The 24240-nt window shown below is 36.0% G+C and overlaps 2 protein-coding genes across 2 annotated transcripts; one reads left to right on the top strand and one right to left on the bottom strand.

Moving 5' to 3' along the window:
- Positions 1–1820: 1820 nt before the first annotated feature.
- On the top strand, positions 1821–4938 carry LOC100376145 (ATP synthase F(0) complex subunit f, mitochondrial-like). The gene is made up of 4 exons (XM_002741977.3): positions 1821–1978; positions 2419–2517; positions 3764–3880; positions 4736–4938. Exons 1-4 carry the CDS (start codon positions 1909–1911, stop codon positions 4765–4767), a joined length of 318 nt encoding a protein of 105 aa, XP_002742023.2. The 5' UTR covers positions 1821–1908; the 3' UTR covers positions 4768–4938.
- Positions 4939–6355: 1417 nt separating this feature from the next.
- On the bottom strand, positions 6356–22432 carry LOC102803755 (AP-4 complex accessory subunit tepsin-like). The gene is made up of 14 exons (XM_006825527.3): positions 22365–22432; positions 21151–21223; positions 20543–20634; positions 19803–19896; positions 19502–19569; positions 18765–18831; positions 18299–18373; positions 17792–18049; positions 11909–12023; positions 10522–10641; positions 10349–10427; positions 9670–9804; positions 7868–8602; positions 6356–7345 (listed from the first exon to the last, which is right to left on the bottom strand). The coding sequence occupies exons 1-14, from the start codon at positions 22422–22424 to the stop codon at positions 7175–7177; spliced, it is 2142 nt and encodes a 713-aa protein (XP_006825590.1). The 5' UTR covers positions 22425–22432; the 3' UTR covers positions 6356–7174.
- Positions 22433–24240: the final 1808 nt, after the last annotated feature.

The following is a 24240-nucleotide window of genomic DNA, read 5'->3' as shown; positions in this document are numbered from 1 at the left end:
AGAAGAACTCTTCATGCAATCTATTGAGACATGTAATTTGGACACATTTCCTTAATGCTGTATACAGTAAACACAATAATTATTTGCTGGTTTTTAATTTTGCCATTTTCACTTATAAGTAAAATCTGCTGAATTAAATTCACACGATATGTAAAATAACAATAGAACTTGTTGTTTCCCAGCCAAGTTTGTGAACTTATAATCCAGTGAAATTGCTCAAAGCAATTAAAAGGGTGAAATTAAATGCCAGCAAAAATAAATTGTTTTCCAGTATATTGTTGGCATAGAGAATTATGATACTTCCCCACCTCCTCCCTTTACATGTCACTTATGTTATGTGTTAAATTTGTCATATAAAAGTGTAATTAAAGTTTGCACAGGTTATTTAATAAATTTCCTTTTTTTTAAATTGAAAATGTTTTTACAGTGTTTTTTACTCCTGTGTGCGTGTGTGTGTGTCTCTATCTGTCTGTTCCACTGATATCTGAAGAACCACTTAATTGATTTTGATGAAATGTGGTACATAGATCCTCTGGGACAATATGCAGACCTGATTAGCTTTGGATACAAATCCATGCATATTAATTACCTAATTTGCATAATTTACACTGATATCTCAAGTACTAATCATTACATTTCAATGAAATTTGGTAATTCTTCATTTTTAATGAAATTAGAATCGAATGCAGCTAAAATTAAATACATTGTAGTTACATTTCTATGTTCGAGGAGAACAAATTTATGAAGCAAAAATAGATATCACAAGAACAATCCTTTGCCATCCCTTGAACAGAGAACAAAATTAGCATATGTGTGTGTGAGTACAAGGCTTATTCTGCTAGGGGACCATTTTAAACACTGAAGAAGTTTTGGAAAATATAGTGGAGGGGTAAATTTTATGTTTTTGCTTTGTATGATGCAATTGTTTAAAAAAAATCAGTTTAGACCCCCACCCCCTATCAATCTTGCATCCCAGAATTTTAAGTGATCCATATCTTTTACCACAAGAGCTAATCACCTGACTCTTTGTATGATGCAATTGTTTTAAAAAATCAGTTTAGACCCCCACCCCTCTATCAATCTTGCATCCCAGGATTTTAAGTGATCCATCCTTTACCACAAGAGCTAATCACCTGACTTGTTACCTAAGAATCATACACAGGGAAACCGTTTCATCCTCCGGTATGTTTTTGGTTAAGTTCTATTAAATATTCAGCATATTAATTAGAAATTTGCATATATATATTTTGGGGGCGGTTTATTTGTTAGATGAAATTAAAATTTACAGTAAATGTAAGATTGTCATATCACATCAGATTTTTGACAACTGCAAATAAAGCACTGTTTTCATTTTCAAGTCCTGTCATAAGTGTCCGTGATTAAAAATAAACAAAACTTCCAAATGTTTCGGTTCGAAGTTAAAGATCATGAAGGTGTCCTTTGGGAGAGTTTACCATCAAACAACTCGATATTGATTTTGGTGAAAGATATATTCTTTCAGTTCAGTTATGCTGTTTTTTCGAGAAACTGGTTCTTAAAGGGCGGTGGTCGCTACGCCGAGTCCTGTTGGATAGTTACGTATACATGAAATTAGAACACAAGCTGCGCAACAACTACCGCTCTAATTATAGTCTAGTAAATATTCCGTGAATATCAAAGTTTGAGAAATTATGTATTTCGCCCTCTTGTGGCCATCTGAAACGTACGTGCAAAAAAAAAATCGTGCAAACCGATGAACTGCGTTATCCTTCCGAGGATGTAAACATTTCATTTTCACTAGCAACTCGTTATATGTCAGATTTTGTTGTTTATCTGACATTCCGAGACAACTATACTGTCAGCATAGGTGTTTAAACATTGTACTAGTGTACACGTATTGAATGTACTTCACATTTACTGTAGAGCTATATGTTCTGTACGGTGTTCTGTATCCATCCGCGGGGTTACGTGAAGCCGGTATCCAACATGGCGGACAAGCGTAAGTTGTGAACTCTTCTTTCTCTCGTCAACTAAATTTCATGGTGTTTAGTGCATGAATCATGGCTACGATAAACTCAGGCCAATTAATAATGTAACTTGCAATAATTTGGTAGTAAATGTAGTAGGGATTTTTTGTAATGGAGGAAATGTAACGTGTTTGATATATTTGTCGGCGAGGCCAGATGCGAGTCAGCGTATTTGTGAGCTCTCAGGATTTGAACTTGAGAATAATGTTTGTGGTTCACATCCTTAATGAGGTACTAGTACTAATTTTTTTTAACCACAGTTGCCAGTAAAAAGTTGGGGCATGGTGGCTGAAAATTTATATTTTTAGTGTGTCAACTTGTTCATGTTCCCTGGTAAGTAAAATAGGGGTTATTTCAATTTGTCGAGTATCAATCGACCTCACTGTATACCTTTATTTTTTCTTCAACCTAGTACCTGCCCGATTAAGCGAAGTCAGACTAGGTCAGCTTCCAAAATGGATAACTAGTTGTTCATTGGCACCCAAGAATGTTGGTGCTGCCTTCGGGAGAGGTAAGAGGAAAACAATACACATGTTTCATCACGTGACCATGGTGCATTTTACTCACAGCATTAACGTTTAGTGCGAGATATAACTGATATCAGAGGTACATTACTTGGGGTTTGCAACTCGCATAGTACTGTATGGTAACATCATGTCAAGATCTCATTCAAGTCTCTTCTCGTAGATAGCGAGACTGAGGCTACGACCTTCTGACATAACATATATCAATGATCAAGGTTTGTAATGAAAAAATAAAACTTTTCTTGAAAAATGTACTACATCGAAAATGTACAGAAAATATAGTTCTCGTAATCCGTCATATCGTTGGCAGCTATTTTGATCCACCTGGACATCCCAGTATCCTAGTTATCACGGGCATGCGCATTCGCATTTGTCTGAGTTGAAACGCTTATGCGAGAGCGAGATTGTGACGGGATCTTGGTATCATGTCACCGTAGTTGCAAACCCCAAGTAATGTACCTCTGCTGATATTTAACACTTAATATGGCGATGCGTACTCTAACAATAAGCTGAAAAAATCTAAATCATACAACGGAACCGTTTCTGTTTCTTAATGACTAGAACACGAGAAATCCAGACTGGATTATAACAACAATTACTTGCATGTTGAAATGACAATAACTCGTATTAATGATGACACAAAGTTCATTTTGAAAAAAAATATCACTATAACACTTTAGATTTTTGCTGATTCCGAAAACCATATTACTTGTGTCAACCCGCTGTACTAACAAGTGATATCAGCTGATATCATCATACATGCTTTCAATATATTGTAGTCAGGAATCTTTGTCGATTGGGATAAATATTCAAAATGAAATTATAAATTGCATCAGAATCAGTTAATCAAATTTTGGCCATTTTAGATCACTTTGGTTCTCTGAAGCAAAAATGGTTGCATTGTAATCCCTCGGATTCCACTATTGATCCTATGCAGTTACCCATCCGTGTTTTGTTGCATCTTGGGATGTTGCAAGTCAATGGTGCATTACTGTAGAATACTTTATTTTCGCTTGGAATTTATTTTCGCTGTTTTTGCAGAAGGGATGATTCCGTGAAAATAAAATTCAGCGAATATGCTTTTTTTCTTATATTTCACATTAAACAACTCAAAAATCAGTGAAAATAAATTCCATACGAAAAACCTTTTCAGTGAAAATTAATTCCAGTGAAAATAAAGTATTCCACAGTATTGATGTGTAGACCTAAAGCTCTGTTTTCTTTCCTTTTTAGCACATTCAAAGTTTGTGTTGAAATATGTAAATGTAAAGAGAGGATCAATTGCACCAGTAGGAATGTTTATTGCTGTCTACATTGGCGTTAGTTATTTCTGGAGATACGGCGAAACAAGTAAGTTATAAATGCAACGTTCTGCTGACAAGACTGGTGTATTGATACAAAATTTTATGAGCTATCATAGGTGTTCAGGTCCACATAGTATTATTGTACAGTACGTGGTGCAATCTGCTTGTCTGGTTGGTATTCTGTCGTGCAGTAATCCCTAAAATCATACCCAATATATCTGTCACATCACTGGTTTTATTTAGTTTGCGTATGCAATGAGACTGTGATCATGCAAATCATGATTTAACTTTGAACAAACTTTCTGATCTTTATGGTATTAATTGTTCCTAGACAGTTATTTGCATGTCCATGTCTACAACACGGTGTATATTTGCTCTATTAGTAGCGCATCTCCAATAGAAACATAAACTCAGAATTACATTTAATCTTTTCTGGAACAAAAAAAATAAAAAAATATTTTGATCTGTCATTTACTTTTAACAATGTGTGCACTTTAATAGAGCAAATCTGGTAACCTGCATTTTACCAAGTTTAGAGTGTGCACTATTTTTGAACCATAGTTGAACTTTATGACAGTAGCAACTTTGGCCAAGCAGTAGTGCTACATTAACGCCTAGTATACTTATTGTACATATTTCCTTTTATTGGGTCATATGGCAGTGTATTTGGCAACAGTTCCTCTTCCTCTAAACTAAAGCTTCTTGTTCCTAATTCAATAATATGTTGAGTATTTGGGGCTTTTTTATGGTTATAGGTACTTATTCTTGAAATGAAAAAAAGGATACAACAAAAATATGCAAACCATCCCAAGTTTGCTGCTGAATTATACAGTTGCATTTAACTGTGTTTAGGTTTTGACTTCCCTCATATTAACATGCATAATTTACTCATTATTTACAGAGCATGAACGTAACAGAGTATACCATTGGTAGTGATTGGTGTGATATCTCTTCAGAAACATCTAGATACAATCTGGTGCTCTACTGCAGCCATGTTTTTTCCTGATTTTAAGTTTTTCTTATTTGCTCACTTTACCATTCGTGTGAGTAGACTCAGTGTGTTGTAATTATGACGAGTCTGTATTAAATGTTTGCGAGTTGTAAGCAGTGCCTCTTTATTTCTTGTACATATAAACCATGGCGAGTAAATACTCCATGGTTTGGGACAAATTGAAAAAATTTGTTGGTTCCTGTAAAATGTTTTTCAAAAATAAAATAGGTAAGTAAGGATTTTTTTTTAAATAAATTACACATCTTTTCTTTATTGCTGTTTTTGTAGATCAGAGTAGATCATGTTTAAAGTTTACATTACCCAATTTTGCAAAGTTTTAAACTTCTGTAAAATTTCATTCAAAGCATGGCCCAATTTTGTGACATTTTCTCAATTATGTCAAAAAGGTTTAGGATCAGCAGTGAAAATAGATGTAGGATCTTCTTTTTTTTCCTTTGTCTTGAAGTATCCACAGTGGAGCTCTAAGGGGAGACTCCTATACAAATAATTATACAAGTGTATTGGTATTCACACTTGTAACCATGGTGTTTTCAGTGTACCCCATAGCTACAAGTTGAAATGAACTACTTGGAATGGAATAAATGCAGCTACTTCATCAGTGCATACAGAATTTGCATGAATACAAAATGACTTTCGTTATCAATACATAGAATTGATGCATTGATCATAGCAATGGCTGATCATTCCTATCATCAAGTGTGTTTTTGAACCTAGTTTGACAATCAGTTGAAAACTTGGTAGCGCAGTTTTGATTCATAAATTTCTGACTGATCTGTATATAAATGAGTGTTCAGTGTTGCAAGTATTGTGCAACCATATAAACCTGCTCTGCCTTGTGAATTTGAGAATGACCACAATTGTGGCATTTACTTTTACAGGATGGCCCGTTTTTTTTGTTTTGTTTTTTTTTTTTTGGGGGGGGGGGTAGAGGTTCTAGTAAACTAATTTTCTTGAACCAAGACATAAACACGTAACGAGTTGTGATTTACCAACTTGAAAAGGCCTTTAAATGAGCCTGCATCTGAATCTGCATTAGCCAGGTTGTTGGTTTAAACCCTTGCCAACTTTTCTATTGATCTTGGTCAACTCCAGACGAAAGCAGTACAGGCTGAACCAAGGTGTGGTTTACACTGGGACAGTTGTAAGACAGACATGTGAAATTAACAAACGTACAACCAAGACGGGGACAGGGGCTTGCTATAAATAGGAAAACTGGAGGTCAATTAATCAGAATCAAGAAATGCTTGCAGAGTGAAATAGTTGATTGGCCAAGAAATGAGGTATGTGATCAAGAGGTTGTTCCACATTGACAAACTGTAGGGACAATCTAGGGTATGCTGTACTAAATGTTAGCAATTAAAATTTGATTGTACTCCAACCAATTGTACTGGTAAAACAGAAGATGGGTTTGTGGGACACTAAATTCCAGAATTTTAACTGCTTTTAGCATTTTAACATACAATTCTTCAACAACATTGCTCGCACATTTATTCATAATAAAACCATAAATACAGTAAAATATTAAAATTTAATGAAAAGTAAATATTTTAAAACATCAAGGTATTTTTACATTATTTTATTTACACGCAAGTAAGTAATTTGCCCATAGAGCTTGAAGAACTAATTACTGTAGACTATTAAAACACTTGATTAATGCAGTATTTTTGTATCAAAATTTTCATAAAATTAGATGAGCAGTATGCAAATTAAGCTATTAATATGCACAAACTTGCACCCAAAATCAATCAGCTATTGCAATTATCCCATAGTATCAAAATTTATTGAGCAGTTTATGAGATGTTGAATTATTTAAGGGCAGACAAACACAAACAGCTTTGACATAAGCTCCTGTTTTGTGTTGTATACAAAAAGAGCTAAAACTTGAAGTCTGGCATCAGAAATATCAAACATTGTAGAGAGATACATGACATAACACAGCCCAGAGAAGTGACGCAGGTTTTTAGTTACTATACACCAAGTGTGCAAATGGATTTAGTAATATTACAAATCTAGTCAACTTCTCTCTCGGTTACATTTGGTTATGTTGTGTGTGCAGTCACTGGTTAGCACCTGAAGATAAAATACCAGTGCTGTTATCTGCTGCTGTCATAATAAATATGCATACATGTATATGTTCCAATTTATAGGAAATGTTTTCACGGCAGAACACGAGTGTGATAGCTTATAGACAACTAAAATAAGATGAACCATATATTTGTCTGGATAAGGCACTACATGAAATGGCATCCACATTTCAATACACAAGTTAGAATGTTCTTTAGGCAGTAGCTCACTAGTACAACAAGTCAGCATAAATGTAATGAACAATCATTTCTTTGTTGCCTTCATTGCATCCTGTACAAAATCAAAAGAGTCTGGCTTGTTACATTTGTCATCGTTGCTCGCTATAAATCCAAATGTGTTGCTCTGTTTTTGTCCAAATTTCAGAGGTATTGTTGACTTTCCGCTGAGATGAGCAGATGACAACTGAGGAAATGCCTGCAGCAAAGATACAAGAAATATTAAAACAGGTCATGACAGAAACATGTAATGAGTTACAAGCATTTGCAAATAGACAACACCCACTTTGATATAAACCACACTTATAATTGATATCGAAGTTGAAATTATTATATTCATCTGTCATGATATCAAGACTTCCTTTATGTAGCCAGTAAGTAGAGGTGCCAAACCTTTTAATATACTGCTATGGCCACCAACTTACTGTACTCGCTTCCTATTACCTAGTAAGCAAATCATTTTTCAAGAGGCTCTCCTCTGACAGAATTTGTCAGCCAATTAGAGTGTGCCTTACTAAAGCAGACTTGAATGCAATTTGAATACATTAAGTAATTATAGGTATGTACATTCACAGTGTTCTTAAAAAAATATCAGAGGCTCTGTGAACATCATAATTGTAATTACAACCATCATGCTATAATATACAAGTGTCAACTACCGGTACTTTGTGGAGAACCTCAGCATGATTTCTTTTATAGATTGTATTGATTCAATACTTACAGCTATTGTGTGTTGAGGAGTTTGACCGGTTATTGACCCAGTGTTGATATTATGTGTAGTGACTAGTGAAGGCTGGGATTTCACATCGACTTTCTCTGCTGATGACATTCCCAGAGAAGACAATAAGTCATTCATATTAGCAGTCCTAGACATCAGTGGATCATGCATCTTATTGGCTACTGGTTGTTCATTTGTAATACACACAGAAGAAGAATCATTGAAAGCAGACATCATAGGGGCTGTTGGCTGGTCACCTGTACTGCACGTAGAAAAGTCATTTATGTCTGAGCTCTGTTGGTTCAGAATGTTACCTGTTTGTAAATCAGTTGTACTCAAACTTGTAAATATATCAGATTCTTGTATTTTATTTTGATTTATTTGGGAGTTAGTGTCAAGTGAATCAAGAAGCAACACTTCACTGTTTTCAGGTTCAGTTACTTTTTGTACTTCAGTTTGTTTTCGTGCAACTTCAGTTTGTACTTTCCTGGCACTTGGTAGATTCATGCCACTGAATAACGATGAGGATGTCTGTGCTTGAGTCTTATCAACACTGGTGGCAGTATCCAGCGACACACAGTGGTTTTCTGGGCTCACCAAAAGATCACCAGAAAAGGTCCTACTTTCAACATTTTCATATTGTGAGTTTGAAAGGTCTGTCAAAAGAATTTCATTGTTTTGTTGTTGATGGTCTATTGTGGGGGAAGTTTTCTGCATGCTTTCCAGCTGTAGTAGAATCTGTAGGTCAAAAAGAAAGTTTATTTTATTTTTCCCAATGCTATACTGTTATTTCAAGAAAATAATTACGGTTTAACTACACTATAGAAGTGAAAAACAACATGATAGATTTATTTTATACAAACTAAGCTATTTATTCACTACAGAGAATAAAGTAAATGATATACTGAATTACCGGTAAAACATTCACAGAATGGCCGCAGCTAATTTGCATAAAAACAAACAATTTGTTATTTTCCCCCAAAATATGGGTTGATAGGGTTTAATACTGGATAGGATTTATTTGGCCGAAGTGGAATGAGGAAAAATAGTGATTACAATTATTATTATATTCATGCCACTGACACTGTTTTTCCCCTTTTCATTTTGGCTACTTGAAGAGGATTTCAGCAGGTGATGGTGTTAAAATGTGGACATAAATTCTTGTAATAGGATAATTTTATTCCCCCCTTAGTCTGATTAAAATCTGTATAGGTATACCGTAAAGACTCTGATTGCATTTAATATACATTTTCTGTTTTATGGTGACCATAGACATCATAAGTGACTGGAGTCTCTACCACTGAGTCCATCAGATAATAATCATTGGATTTTCTCCAGCAAGATTGTGATATATACTGACAGAGTTGGTGTTGTAATGTGACAGACAGCAGAACGACTTATTCAAATAGGAAACAGAAACTGTAGGGACATCAGACGGGAATTCCATGAAATCATTGAACCACTCTTATGACAGTTCATTTAAATAAAGCTAAGTAAACTATACAAAGATAGCATGCAGTGTTATAAAGTGACACTAATGTATGCTTCAGGCAATGACTGAGTCCACAATCACCACATCCTGTCTATAAATCACAGTGCCTTGAGGGACTGTGTGTAAATATTGAACTCTTAACCCACATGACAATCATTACTACCAGTAATGGCCATTTTATTACAAAGCACACAGTCATTGCACTGTGTTAGTTCCATGCAACATGTACAACAAACATAAAAATTGTCCCTTTCAAAACAATTACGTTCTGTAATGTATGATTGTAAGTGTTTTAAATAATGCATATCCTTACCTTTTTAGATTTGGTTTGTGTTGAGCCTTGCGATGCTTGACATAGGTGTTCAAGGTTCTCCTTGACGACGATTAACATATACTCTGAGCTGACTAGATCTGATTTTAACATGGCTTCCAAAAAAAAGAGAGATTTCTATCAAAAGAGAAAGTGACATATTATTGTATTTGCATGTAGTATTTGTCTAGGTTTTTTTACATGTAAAACTGACCCAGAATGATCTGTGTTGTATCAAATGAATATACAGAGAGTAAAATGTTATGTTGTTCATCTATGGACATAAACATCACCTAGACATCTGGCTGTACACATGTAAACAACACCTAGACAACTGGCTATGTACAACAGCACTGAGACATCTGGCTATATACATGTAAACAGAAGTCAGACAGCTAGCTGTACACATGTAAAGAACACCTAGACTGCTGGCTGTATACACATAAACAGCACCTAGGCAGCTAGCTGTACACATGTCAATGGCACCTGGACTGCTGACTATGTACATGTAAACAGTGCCTAAACAGCTGGCTGTACATGAGGGTAAACAGCACCTAGACAGCTGGCTGTATACATATAAATAACATCTAGACTGCTGGCTGTATACATATAAACAGCACCTAGGCAGCTAGCTGTACACATGTAAACAACACCTAGACTGATATTAATATACGGTACTTACCAATTGAACTTGACTTGATTCAGAAGCTAATTTGTTGTTTAAAAATTCTACAATTTGATCACAGTTCAAAGTTGCACATCTGAAAATAAAGAATACCTCTGTTGTAAGATACACAACAAATCTATCTGGCAATCTATGTATACTTCATATGAGCTGGTGAGAATGACTAATACCTTTTTGTGAACTGTGTCATAGTCTCCCTTGATGGAATAGGTTTGACACCCCCTGGTGCTGTAATGTCTTCAACCAATCTCATCTCTTGTGACGAATCAGTAACAGACACCGACTCCAATCTGTGAAATTGGAAAACATACGCTATTATCTGATATACTATTATTCATCTAAGTATGTAAGTCAATAAAAAGATGTGCAGAATATATATCATCAGAAGCATGGCTTAGCTCAGCAGTTAGCTAGATAACTTTTGTGTGATGCCCCCTTCAGCAAAACAGCTGCATGAGTAAAGCAAAGAACCTGGCACAAAAAAGTGGAGCTAGTAACATAACCTTGTGTAAGGCCTCTTTCAGCAGAACAGCATGAGTGAAGCAAAAAAACTATAAAAAGTTCAATGTAGGCATTGATTTTTAAAACAAATTGACACATATATGTTGGATTCACTGAAAACTGACTTTATTTTACAAGTTTTCATGAATTATACATAGGGTGCAAAATCACAAAGTTTCGAAAATATAGATGGCAGTGAAAATACAGATGGATTAGTTATGATATGGTTTATTAGGTGATTAAGGAACAGACAATCAATATGCAATACCACATGACGATGAGTAGTAGAATGATAAAGACAAAATGAGAAAGTGAGAATAAGAGTTTCCACATTCAATACATAGCAGGGTAAACACAGCATCATTGTTCAGCATCAAGATAATTTATACAATGAAATTGGGGTCAATTCTTGAACAAAGCATGATGCATGCAAGGACCCTATACATGTACAGGGTTCCTGCAACGATGAATGAAGCCCATATAACACTTTTCAATATTTTATCAAGAACAATTCAATCAATATAAAACAAAATATTTTAATGATCTTTAACACTTTGATTGGCAAACAATATCAAATTTTCAATAAATTTCATCATCATTTTGGACCATGTTGCTTTAAATTTTTGATCAACTGTTTGTCAATTGATATCAATATTTCATGTGGACAGGAGCAGACTGTAGAAAATAAATATTTGAGTGTCAAAAGTTGATCACAAATTTTGTGATTTTGCACACGAAGCGTTCAAAGGGTTAATCACATAAGAATAATGTTCTATAGACGGTTTAATTTTCACTGCTTTAAATTTTCACGATTGGAGACTTTCGTGACATTTATGAAGTCAACGTTTCACGAAAGTCACTGAAAATTTTGCTATTTTCACAGACTCATGAAAATTTGTTGGTTGAAAAATCTAAAGCATTTTACAGTAACATATCATGGAGTCTACGATATACACCACCAATTATAATGGCTGGTACAGTCAATGTAGCGTAATTTATAATTATATGCTTCCATGGCAACATTAAAACAATGAAACACCATATATCATAACTCACTTCTCTGTCAGGTCTGTACTGTCTTTACTTTTTGGATCGCTGCCATTTGACACCGCTGAGTTGTTCATATCTCTGCCATTATCCCATCCACCCCCAGGTTTACCCGGGTTGTAATCTGCAACCAAAATACAGGGATTGAGTTCCTACAGTTGACCTTTGACCCTTTCAACTTTTCCTACATTTAATAAAACAAATTCGTTATAACTTTTTTCATTTTTCTTTCAACAATTTTGATCAAGACCTGTAAGTCAATAGAAAAATATATGCATCTGGTCCAAAGTAAATATCAAATAGTTTGCAAAATGTTAGGGTTTAAACAGCAAAATTACATATCAGTATGATATATTATATATCTGACATCAAAAACTATAGTATTTATCTGTTCACAAATGCAGCATCATAAATGGAAATCATATTGTTTTTTAAGTCAAAAATATGATAATTTTTTGACATAATGTGTGGCTGATTATTTTTCCTGCAATCACAATGTGAAAAACAGTTTTGTTTGGAGTTTTGAATTGACCTATGAGTGTTCTAAAATCCTTGTGATTATATTTCATCATAACCTGTCATGGTATGGTATATGAGAACAACCATGTGCCGACAATAGGACAGGAATATGCGATAAATTGACCATGAATTAGGCAGAGGGTTCTCCAAACCCGCCTATTCACATAGTTCATACCCACCATAGACTCCGGTCAGTCAAAATGACTATTTTGAACTGTAGGCATTAATCAGCGATTCTGCTGGTGACGGAGAGATATAATCTAGTTCAGGAGAAGCCCCATGACCCCAAGATTCTTTTTCCCTTACGTCACAAACCACGTGGCTGAGCCCATATGGCGGCGCCATAGACGTCTGTACAATCACTCTGGTTCCTTTCTCTCCGCATCAAGGACTTAGACCAACGCTACGGAAAGAGTGGAGTGGTTGGGGGAGACCCGGAGTCTATAGTGGGTATGAACTATGTGAATAGGCGAGTGCAGAGAACCCTCTGCCTAAATTCACTACGTTCAATTACTGTAAAATGACTAATTTTCATTGGGTTTAAATTTCACTGATTTACCATTTCAGGTTATTCAGTGGGTTTTAAATTCACGGTTTTATCATTTAGATAATGTGTTCTATGCTAAATTTTACATATTCACAGGGTTTTAATTTAGCGCATTTTCCAGTCAGCGAAATAAGCTAAATTAAAACCCAGTGAATAATTAACCCTTTTACAGTACCCACCATAGACTCCGGTCAGTCAAAATGACTATTTTGAACTGTAGGCAGAGTCAGACGCCGATAGGTGACGGGTTTTCCGAGCAAACAGAAAATGATGAAAGTCAACAACAAGTCACTCAACACCCTGGTTAAGGCCCAAAAAAGGGTGGTGTCTTACCTTGCCTGTGCTGTCCCCGGAGCAAGAAGCCAAAATGCTGCTACGGTGACTGGGTTTGGTGTGCCCGAGAAAGCTAGACCCCAACCCAATTCTGGGGGTAGCAAGCTTTCGAAGTAAAGGCCGAAACAGTTCTGCATGAGGGCATAGGCCGCAAAGCGAGACCTGGGAGCTTCTAGGGGAGTGTTGACGGTTCTGCGTTCTCCAGAAGCCTGCCCTTCGTGTATGCTCGAGGGGGCACCTGACACTAGCACTAGTGACAATCGCACAGATCTCATCCGCTCGTACTTGGTGTCTCTGCAAGCTCTGTGTCGAGGAAGTTAAAGTATTATAGACCTCTAATACAGTCGCAGTAAACCACCTGGTTATGGAAGTGGGGAGGCCGGCCTATCCTGCCTGCCTGGGCCGTAACACAAAGACATGTGCCTGGCACCCCATCCTGAATCCTTAGTACGGTTTGGTAGCAACTCCATGCTCGAACCGGACAGAGAAGAAATTCCTCCTGACCCCCCGGGCAGACAAAATTTGACAGCCGGGGGATGATGATCGGGTGAGGAAGGTGGTGTGCGGTTAGCTCCACATTGTATTCCAGGCACCAAAGGAGGATTTGCTCCGCTAGGACTGACAACGATGAGAAACACGTCCCCCCCCCCTCCTTCTTGAAGGAGACCACCACTGCGTTGCCTGTGCGGAGCAGGACTCTGTGGTCTCGAACTACGGGTAGAAAGCGTGGTAGTGCTAAGTATACTGCTTTCAGTTCGAGCCGGATGATATGGTAGTCCAGAAACTAATGCGGGGGCCATATCCTTGGACTTGTTCGTCCAGTAGATGTGCTCCCCAACCTTGGGAGGAGGCATCAGTTACGAGAGTCATACCTGCGGCGAGCGGGTCCAAGGGGGCCCCCTGTCCGAGGTTGGCCAGTGACGGCCACTAGGGCAGGGCTTCCTTCACTTGGTCCCAGATCAAAACCCGCCTATCTAGTTCCCATAGGAGAGCTTGGCATTATAACAAGCATTATACCGGGTGGCTGCGTAGTGCAGCCTGGGGAACGACCCTTCGAACCGAGGTCATCATTCCGATGATCCGCATTAGTTCCCGGAGGGACACTGAGGAAACGCTGACCAGGCATTTGGCTAGGCTGCTTAGCGCTAAGCAACACGCTTGCAATAGCTAAACCAAGCTTACCTCTGTGTCAAAACTCCATGCCCAGGGACACCAACTGCGCGTTGGGTCGAGGTGGAACTTGTCGAGCCCAACTGGTGAAGTAAATCCTGTATTAGCCTGACATGTTTGGCTATTAACCCCTTGTCCGGGTTGTGTAGTAACCAGTAGTCTGGGTACAAATTGAGGTGTACCGACATTTGGTGAAGCAGCAGCACTACCTTTTTCGTCACTCTGGTGAACATGTAGGGCGCTGTGCATAACCCGAAGGGGGGGGGGGGCACCAGAAATTCAAATACTTGGCCCAGCTGGGTAATTCGAAGGGCAACTCGCTGGGTGCATCGGTATGCGCAGGTAGGCCCCACTTAAGTCTAGTGGGGCTAGCCAGTCGAAACGGTGGATGGAGAGAAGAACCCTGAATGGTGTCTCCATGTGGAACCGATCGAGGAGCACGTACTGATTCAGTCTGCCTAGGTCCAGAACTGGACACCCGCCACTTGTAGATCTGGTACTATGATTTAGTTCCAGCTGATGTACCCTGTATATGGCGCCTTTTCCCAGCAAACTTCCACTTCCTGTCTGATTGCTTCCGCCTTGCGGGAGTCCCCTGGCAGTGCCCAACAGGCGAGACACTGACGGAGGTGATGGAGATTTTAGCGGTATTCCGTAACCGAATGTCACCACCTGGAAAGGTTCAGGGATCGGTCACCCGCTGTCTCCAAACCGGACTACACTGGCGCAATCTGTGTACGACAGGGATATGTGGCAGGGCCAACTGGCTAGCGGATTTGATCTGAACCCTCTGGTTCATTGTACTCCGAAGCTCCAAGACTGTACCCACCATTCCCTGAACAAAGAAGGTGGAAGATGTCCAGTCTGCGTCACTGAGGTGGGGACGTACCCCCTGACTCAGCTTGTCGGCGAAAACATGTGCGTCTAAGGCGCGTCTCGTAGCACAGTAGTGGCACAGTAGTAAATACATAGATCAAGCATAAAATGAAGACGACATGCATGGGGGAAGCGAATTACAGTAGGAAAGGAGATGTAACGAAACCAACAAGTGATTAAGCTACGTCGCCCGGGTTTTATTTCTTTGTTGTGAAAAATACTACACAACAAAGGGGATCAAAGAAAGCTTAGAAAGAACTCCCGTGTGCTGAGAGTATTGAAGAAACATTAAAATTAATTCAAAATTACTTGTACATGAGATATTGATGGAAAAGCTGAAAACTAATTATGTAAATCAGGTAACTAATATGAACAGAACGGAACAAAAAAATTATGAATTATTATGCTAATTAGAGAATTAATATTAATCAAAATTAATCAGGCCTGTCTATTGTCCTAGAGCATTTATGTACCAAATTTTATTCAAATGTGATGATCAGTAATTGAGATATCAGTGTTAATTAATTATGTTAATTAGATGATTAATAAGCATAAATATTTACCAAAAACTAATTAGGTTTCTGCATAGTTCTCTATAAAAGTTTCATTAAAATCCAATTTGTGGTTCTTTATATATCAGTGGAACATTATGCAAATTAGGTAATTAATATCCAATTAAAACTAATCAGGTGTCTGCATAATCCTAAAAGATCTATGTAGCAAGTCTCATTGAAATATGATTACTACTTGATATATCAAAAGCTGAAAATTAATTAATTATGCAAATTAGGTAATTAATATGTACTCATATTACCCTAAAAACTATCAGGTCTGTGCAGTGTCCTATGACATCTATGTACCAAGTGTCATTGAAATGTGATGATTACTACTTGAAATATCAAAAGCTGAAAATTTATTAATTATGCAAATTAGCTAATTAATATATACTGATATTACCCTAAAAACTATCAGGTCTGTGCAGTGTCCTATGACATCTATGTACCAAATTTCATTGAAATGTGATGATTACTACTTGAAATATCAAAAGCTGAAAATTAATTAATTATGCAAATTAGCTAATTAATATATACTGATATTACCCTAAAAACTATCAGGTTTGTGCAGTGTCCTATGACATCTATGTACCAAGTTTTATTGAAATGTGGTGATTAGTACTTGATATATCAGTGGAAAAGCCGAAAATTGATTAGTCATTATGCAAATTAGGTAATTAATATTGCACAGATTTTTACCCAAAACTAATCAAATCTGCGCATTAGTTTGGAGCATCTGTGTGCCAAGTTTCATCAAAATCCAATGAGTGGTTCTTTAGATATCAGTGGAACAGCCATGGAACAGCTAAAAATCAGCTAATTATCATGCAAATTAGGTAATTAATATGCATGGATTTTTACCAAAACCTAATCAAATCTGCGCATTGGCCCAGAGCATCTATGCACCAAGTTTCATCAAAAACTGATGTATGGTTCTTGAGATATCAGTGAAACAGACGGACACACATACACACACACACACGCATACGGACACACTAACTGCAAAGACTCCCTTTTTGTGCTTCGCACACGGGAGTCAAAAACGACACAAGGGTAAAAATGACAAGGAAAACTTATCCTACCAGCTACAATGTCGGATGCCAGGCAGCGGCAACAACCCAAGCTAGAAACCCAGACAGGAAAAATAGCAGGCGATCCAGGCAGATCTAGACTTGATCTCCACTCGATGCAGAGAAGAAGCAGAGTGCTTGTACAGCCGTCTATGGCGCCGCCATATGGGCTCGGTCACGTGGTTCGTGACGTAAGGGAAAGAGAATCTTGGGGTCATGGGGCTTCCCCTGACCTAGATTCTATCTCTCCGTCACTGGCAGAATCGCTGATTAATGCCTACAGTTCAAAATAGTCATTTTGACTGACCAGAGTCTATGGTGGGTAATTGAACGTAGTGAATTTAAGCTACTGTAAAACCATTTATTTTCACTGACATTTAATTTTGATGTTTTGAGCATATCCACTGTGTTTTAATTTCACAAATTTGTCAAGGAAACAACGAGTTTTTATTGTTATTTTACATGTTCAAGTAGATTTAATTGAGCAGATTTTACTCATCAGAGAAAATAGCGAAATTAAAACCTAGGGAATAATTAACGCATTTACAGTATGCATATTCACTTTGATGATTTGATTGGCTAGAACTTCTCCAATTGGAGACAGCCATGTTCACGTGATAGTAACATAAACATAGCATCTCACACTGATGATGCATATCAATCATATGATCACGATTTACATTTTCGATGAGTTCTTGTTTACGAATTGAGACACTAGTATACAGTATCACAGTTTTCCTGGTCAACTATGAAGTGTTCCACAAACTTCTGAACAAGAGTGTGCATTTCTGTGTGCTGTTATACTTTCAGTGCAAACACTTACTCGATTTACTGACTCCAAGTTGAACTCTTGACACATCTGGGTTGCCTGGCACTGAGCTAACTGTTGCATCAATAGCCTTGTATTCGTCCGTCCTTCTACTAGCGTATCTTGGTGCTGCAGATGTAGCACTACTTCCATCATCCACCAGTGGCCTGTACTCTTTAGGGTTACGTTCCCTTTCTTGGGGTGAGGATTTCATCAGTGCATAGGGGTCCATTATATTCTCAGCAAAGTCTCTGAGGTTTTCCAGAATGGATTCTGGTGAAATTACAAGAAATGTCACATCATCTGGTGGATCTAGAAAACTATATATGACATATGGCTCATGCAATTCAATCCCATCATGCAACTGATCAGCTGTTGGTTCTATATTTGTATCTATGCAAATGGCATCCAGTAAAACCAACGTACATATCAGATTAGAATTGATTTTGATGTGTATTAATTACATTCACCACTCATTTTCAGTTCTGACCAAATACTCTCTATGAACCAAATCATACTCACTTTGTGGAACATTTACAGTGTTTCCAAAACCTTCCATTTTGCCGCTTGATGAAACAGAGCCAATGCCAGTATCAACTGTTATGATAAATGAAAGCAAGCAATTTAAATGTTAGAGTTTGTTTTCTGTCGATATTCTGGTACTATATTTGTCCCAATTTACGGTAGATGAAAATTCTGATTAATTAAAGATGTAGTAGACTTTCATGGTGATTTATTTTTTCATTTTTTTTTTCTTTTATTAAATGGTGACTTATATTTATAGGCAACCATACGGCCTTGTTTTATATTAAATCACCTTTTGAAAGTGCTAATACAATTGGCAAAGTAGACAAGGAATTACTGCATTACATAGAGTTCATATAATGCAGTACAGTTGATCATCTGTTATTAAATCTCAATGTCAAAAATATTTACTGACCACAGTTCGCACTTATCAGAGATTGACCCAAAAGGAGCGATACGCTACCTTTCACAGATGAAACACTTTGTTTAGCAAATTTACTCTCAGTATCAAAAAGAATTTCTGATAGCTCCTGAAATAAAAGAAAGATCAATGAATACACCTTCTTCATTTGGAAAGATGGCAGACACTCCATGACAGTGTCACTCATATGTGGCTATGATCTCAAATATTTTCCACAGATACATAGTTTGTTCCAGTAATTTTAAATTTTTAAACAGTAACCTTTATTATTTCTCATCTGTTTTTAGTTGAATATCAATTGTTGTAGTATGTTTTTTTTTTTTGTGCTATGTAATCCTTATAATTCCTTCATGGAATTTATGTAGTTGAATAAAGTTTATGGTAACTTAACATTGCAACAATTGTTGGTGAAAAGGTGAGTCTTCAAATATTATTTTATCATCTGAAAATCTGTAAACAACCATTTTTATGGATTCTAATGAGAGAAGCAGCAGAGTTGAGATTCATATTCATATTCAGGGACATGCAGTTGTTGAGGCCAGCTGTACATGTTCCAGAACAATATTTCACAAATGTACTATTTTTTTGTTTATTTCCCAGTATATTCCTTGACAGATTCTATGATAAACTAAATATCACCCAAATTCCAAAATATTTAAAATACTTGTCAAAATCATGATTTCTTCTACTTTTAATGATATAGTCAGAGCATATCTCCCTAATGAGACTGTAAGTATGAAATATGTTTGTAGCATAATAATGCAATGAACACCACTCACCACAGCAGCTTTTCTAACTGCAAGATATGGTGCCTGTCCATGTAATGGATCTGATTGTCCTGAAAAACCTAGAAAAACAAATATGTAAATCACAATTTTTAATTACCTTCAACACAGATCTGCTTATAAGTGTACAAAAAATCTTCACAAATCAGCACGTTTATAAACTAAACAATTTCCTCAATCTGTTTTGATGTTTAGAACAAGTTTCAAAGTACTAATTAACTACCATTGCCAACTCTCATATCATGTGAAAATTTTAACAAACGATAAACCAAAATTTCAAGTTATGTCAACTTACTCATAGCTTCTTTAATGCCTTTTGAAGATCTCCGTAAACCCTGGCTGAATTCAACATTTCCATTGACAACCAAGTATTTCATAATTCGTAACACCTGGAGGGAAAAAATAGGAGGGAATTTTTTCGCAAATAAATAAGTGCAACACTGATTTGTGGCATTTAAAATTTAAAACTCTAAGTCGTAAACAGTGTATACAATGCATGTAAAACTAGAATTTCATCACACAATAAATAAATAAATAAATAAATAAATAAATAAATAAATAAATAAATAAATAAATAAATAAATAAATAAATAAATAAATAAATAAATAAATAAATAAATAAATAAATAAATAAATAAATAAATAAATAAATAAATAAATAAATAAATAAATAAATAAATAAATAAATAAATAAATAAATAAATAAATAAATAAATAAATAAATAAATAAATAAATAAATAAATAAATAAATAAATAAATAAATAAATAAATAAATAAATAAACTGTTGGCTTCTGTGCTTATTTATCTATTAGAGATGAGCTTCTATTACAGTATATATGGTACTAACAACCCAGTGCGTAAAATGAAAAAACAAGCATGAAACAAACATCATTATAATATTATGTGATGCAGTAAAATACAGCATACTCGAATGGATCAATGGAAACCATGTTCTATCACAACTAGACCTTATCGCCCTTTGCGTCTTCACTTGAAAGGGTATTACATTTGAAATAATTTGTATGACACTCACCTTGAATTTGACATGGTATGATCTCTTTTGTAACCTGTCAACTAGAAAGTCTAATAAACACTGACAATAACCAGAAGATTCAAATGAAATATCTGTGAGAGACTTTGTTGAGGAATTAACATACTAGTATTATCAGGTACACAACATAAAAGAACTAACATACGCAATATGACGTAGATTGTAGATCTTGTCCCATTGTTCTTAATAAGGATCCTTCAAATGCGAGGAACTGTGGGACAAGGCACTATGAAGGATATTGATAGTTAATAAATGGATTCTTTAAATTTGATGTTCGTTACTCAGAAGGAAAATAAATCGATTAAAATTTGTACCAGTAGATACATATACATCATATTTTGAACAAATGCAAGACATAATGTCACAACGTGTTGTTCACCTTAAATCTGGTGCGAGTTACAAATAAAGACATTAATTTGTTTTTATATATAATACATCCATACCTATAGAAACTTTACAATGAACGAAGAATGTCACCATCCAACTTTTGTTGGAATAATGTTACAAGGCTGCCCAATTATTATTCAAGTATAAGTCACACAGTTCAGTCATCATACAAATCAGAAATTTCTGTCCCAATTAAAGGATACTGTTGATTTCCTGGTACATGTATCCTGGTGTTGGTGTTTCATCATCTGATGTAGCTTTGTGTAAACTCGGCAGCTGAGAGGAGAAAAAACCATCAAATTAAAATTATTAAAACTTGTTTACGGTGTTACAATGTTGGTGTCTGAAGTAAAATTGTAACTGCTATCACATTTTCGTCATTTTCATTGTGGTTGTTCAAAGCTCCCTTGGTCTTGAACTTGATAGCAGCTAATATGCTGCGAGTGAATCACTGGTTCAAAGATAAGACTTCATTTCCAGTCTTTGTACTGTGCGCTTAGAAGTTGCTGTTCATGTTTGTTATGCTGCCCTCACTTTCATTTACTATTATACTGTGAGACACAGACTGTAGAAAGTTGGCAATGGTGGTGGGTTGGACCTGTCCATTTTTTGGACCAGTAGTTAAACAGTCAATTATAATTTTAGTTATCTCTCATCAAACACGCAATGTATGCTTGTCAAGTAAGAAGTTTTATGTCAATAATTGCTAAACCGAACAGCTGTGTTGATGAATGCTCTTGTCCACTTTAATGTCCTATGGTTCATCTTTTCAGAGCCCACTCAAATTTATGGCAATTATACGTTGAATCTTGTATAGATGAAACCATAACTTTTCAGTTCCAAAGCAATTTGTGCCTTGGTGTCACTAGAAATGTTATCGACTACATAACACTGCATGTTGTATATCGTTGCAGCCGGGACAATGATTGATGCTGCTTGGTAAAAACGTATAGCACTTTTTATGTTTATATTTATCAAATACAGTCGAGCTCGGCCAGGTCGCAACAGTCAAATTCGACCGGATGTAATCACCATGATTATCATCTCCTTTCATACATTTACCGTTATCTTTTTCGTGTGTGTCAATCAAATAAACTAGGCACAGTTGTGTCACTGAAATCAACAACACTCGCCGTCCGTCTATCGCACAGTAGTATTAATAGTATTAAGTGATTATTTTCGTTGATAATTAATGTCTCAACCCAAGCTCTATCCGTGTTGAGAGCCCGTGACGACGGACGATGACTCAAGACATAATGCCGGTTACAATTTACAAATGACAACTTCATCGTCAATGGTAAATAGTACTCAGTTATCATATCATCAGTGGATCTGAGTCGCGTTTAAATAGATTCTGTACACGAATGAAAATTTCAGACATCCGACACAAGGTTAAAATTGATGAAATAGTACGTACCTTGTTCATAAATGCAACTTTATCGACTAGACCCGAAAAAGCTGCACTGGTCGTCGCCATTTTGGGGGCGAGAAGAAAACAAGGAAGTAGAGTAGCGCCCTCGTCGGCAAGAAAGGTAATTTCCTTTGTATGCTGAAAACAACATTTCTGAAAGCACAGCTACAACAACATATATACTAGTTTGTAACTTTGACATATTTGATTTGTTTCTTTCTTTCAAAGTATTCTACATGTTTTTAATCTGATATATTATAATATTTAAAATATTTGTTACTACTTGTCTATTATAATACTGATAAATACTATATATTGACCCATAACATTCCCAATAGAGACAAAAAAATGTTACAAAATAAAATTCTTGAAGCAATAGAAAAATGCAAATAATATAACTACAGTCACTGTACAGTCTGAGTGATATTAATATATACAGAAAAATAGTTCGTTATCTAAGTTGTATACTAACTAGTGATGATATGAACTGTGTAAAACGTCTTTTCACTTAATTTATTAATATGTGTGCACAAGCAGAAAACCGTTGTCAAATAGATGCCTCTTCTCACCATAAGGACACAACGCGAAAAAAAAAGATTTTTATATAGAAACAAAAGAAAATGTAGGAATACATTTTTACATTTTGCAACACTACCCGTAACCATACCAACTATTAATGACTATGATATATAAAGTCGTACTGTAATCCCCGGTTCGGGGATTGGCAACTATTTATGTTGGGAGAAGGTGGGGGTAAAGATGAAGATGCTAAAGCTGCTAGCTGTTTTTTATGCAGTTTGTTTCTAAACTACCCGTAACCATAGTAACTATTAATGACTATGATAGAAAAACCGTACTGTAATGGATGGTCCAGGGATGGGCAAAGGTGTGGTAATGATGAAGATGCTAAAGCTGCTAACCTTTTTTATGCAGCTTCCAAACGTTTCTGAACGTTAAACTATAGTGCCATCCTTTTAGTAGAAATTGTGTACACTATAATAATTCGAAAATCGAATTAGATAGAAGAAGTAAGCCACTTATTAAAGAAAAGAATGAACTTTGTTTACAAAATGCAATGGAAAAGTAGTCGATAATAAAATTCACTTCACCCTAGATTGTGAAAGGAAATTCTTATTCAAAGAATGTAATCAAAACAAACCCAGTAACAGGAAAGACTAAACAATTTTAAAACAATATGCGATTGTAGTGTTGTATTGGCCAAATATTTGAAAATTGAATAAAACAGGGAGGTAGATATTTTCTTTATTAATAGTTTCTCATTATGCATTATTTGTTTCTGTCTATGCAATGTATTTATGTTTTGCCCTTACTGTTGCTAAGCAACACAGTCGTAGGTCTTGATCGGCACATCGAAGCACATGACTTCGGGTATTCGTAACATCTTTATTGTTTGTAACGTATTCCAATATTTATCATTTTTACTTAATAGTTACTCATGGATGAAAGGCTGGGTGAACATACTCTTAGCGCAGCAAAGGTATTTCCCTCCATCTTTATGAATATAGTAAATTCCAATGGCAATAGAAACCTCTCGTTTCAGTTCGAATTTAGAAATATTTATAAAAATGTTTCATAAATTTCAAAGAATGGTTGTAAAACAAGTTGACCAATCACAGAGCCTTAGTTGATACATTTCGCCCATGTACACTATATTTCTTGCACATGGCAGTGAATCGACCAATGACAGAAGGAACTAGAAAAACGTTCACGCCTTCATGATATGGAGTGGCTGTTTCTTACATGACGAAAATATTGCATTGTCCCTAATTCTTTTATATTACATTACGCAGTCATCGTTTACTCATAACATTTCTTTTTCACACAAAATCGTCTAGCCACCCAGTTTTTAATCAGGTATTAC

Source organism: Saccoglossus kowalevskii, chromosome 8 (genome assembly GCF_978046115.1).
Source record: "Saccoglossus kowalevskii chromosome 8, keSacKowa6.1, whole genome shotgun sequence".
Classification (NCBI taxonomy): domain Eukaryota; kingdom Metazoa; phylum Hemichordata; class Enteropneusta; family Harrimaniidae; genus Saccoglossus; species Saccoglossus kowalevskii.
Note: the sequence above shows the minus strand (reverse complement) of the source record. Positions and strands in the feature narration are given on the sequence as shown.

Excerpts from the sequence above, each read along its gene's own strand:
- LOC100376145 (XM_002741977.3), top strand. The coding sequence starts at position 1,909 with ATGTTCTGTACGGTGTTCTGTATCCATCCGCGGGGTTACGTGAAGCCG. Across the intron at positions 2,518-3,763 it reads TGGTGCTGCCTTCGGGAGAG|CACATTCAAAGTTTGTGTTG; the intron begins GTAAGAGGAAAA and ends TTTCCTTTTTAG. Across the intron at positions 3,881-4,735 it reads CTGGAGATACGGCGAAACAA|AGCATGAACGTAACAGAGTA; the intron begins GTAAGTTATAAA and ends CATTATTTACAG.
- LOC102803755 (XM_006825527.3), bottom strand. The coding sequence starts at position 22,424 with ATGGCGACGACCAGTGCAGCTTTTTCGGGTCTAGTCGATAAAGTTGCA. Across the intron at positions 10,642-11,908 it reads AGTACAGACCTGACAGAGAA|ATTGGAGTCGGTGTCTGTTA; the intron begins GTGAGTTATGAT and ends CCAATTTCACAG. Across the intron at positions 10,428-10,521 it reads ATGACACAGTTCACAAAAAG|ATGTGCAACTTTGAACTGTG; the intron begins GTATTAGTCATT and ends CTTTATTTTCAG.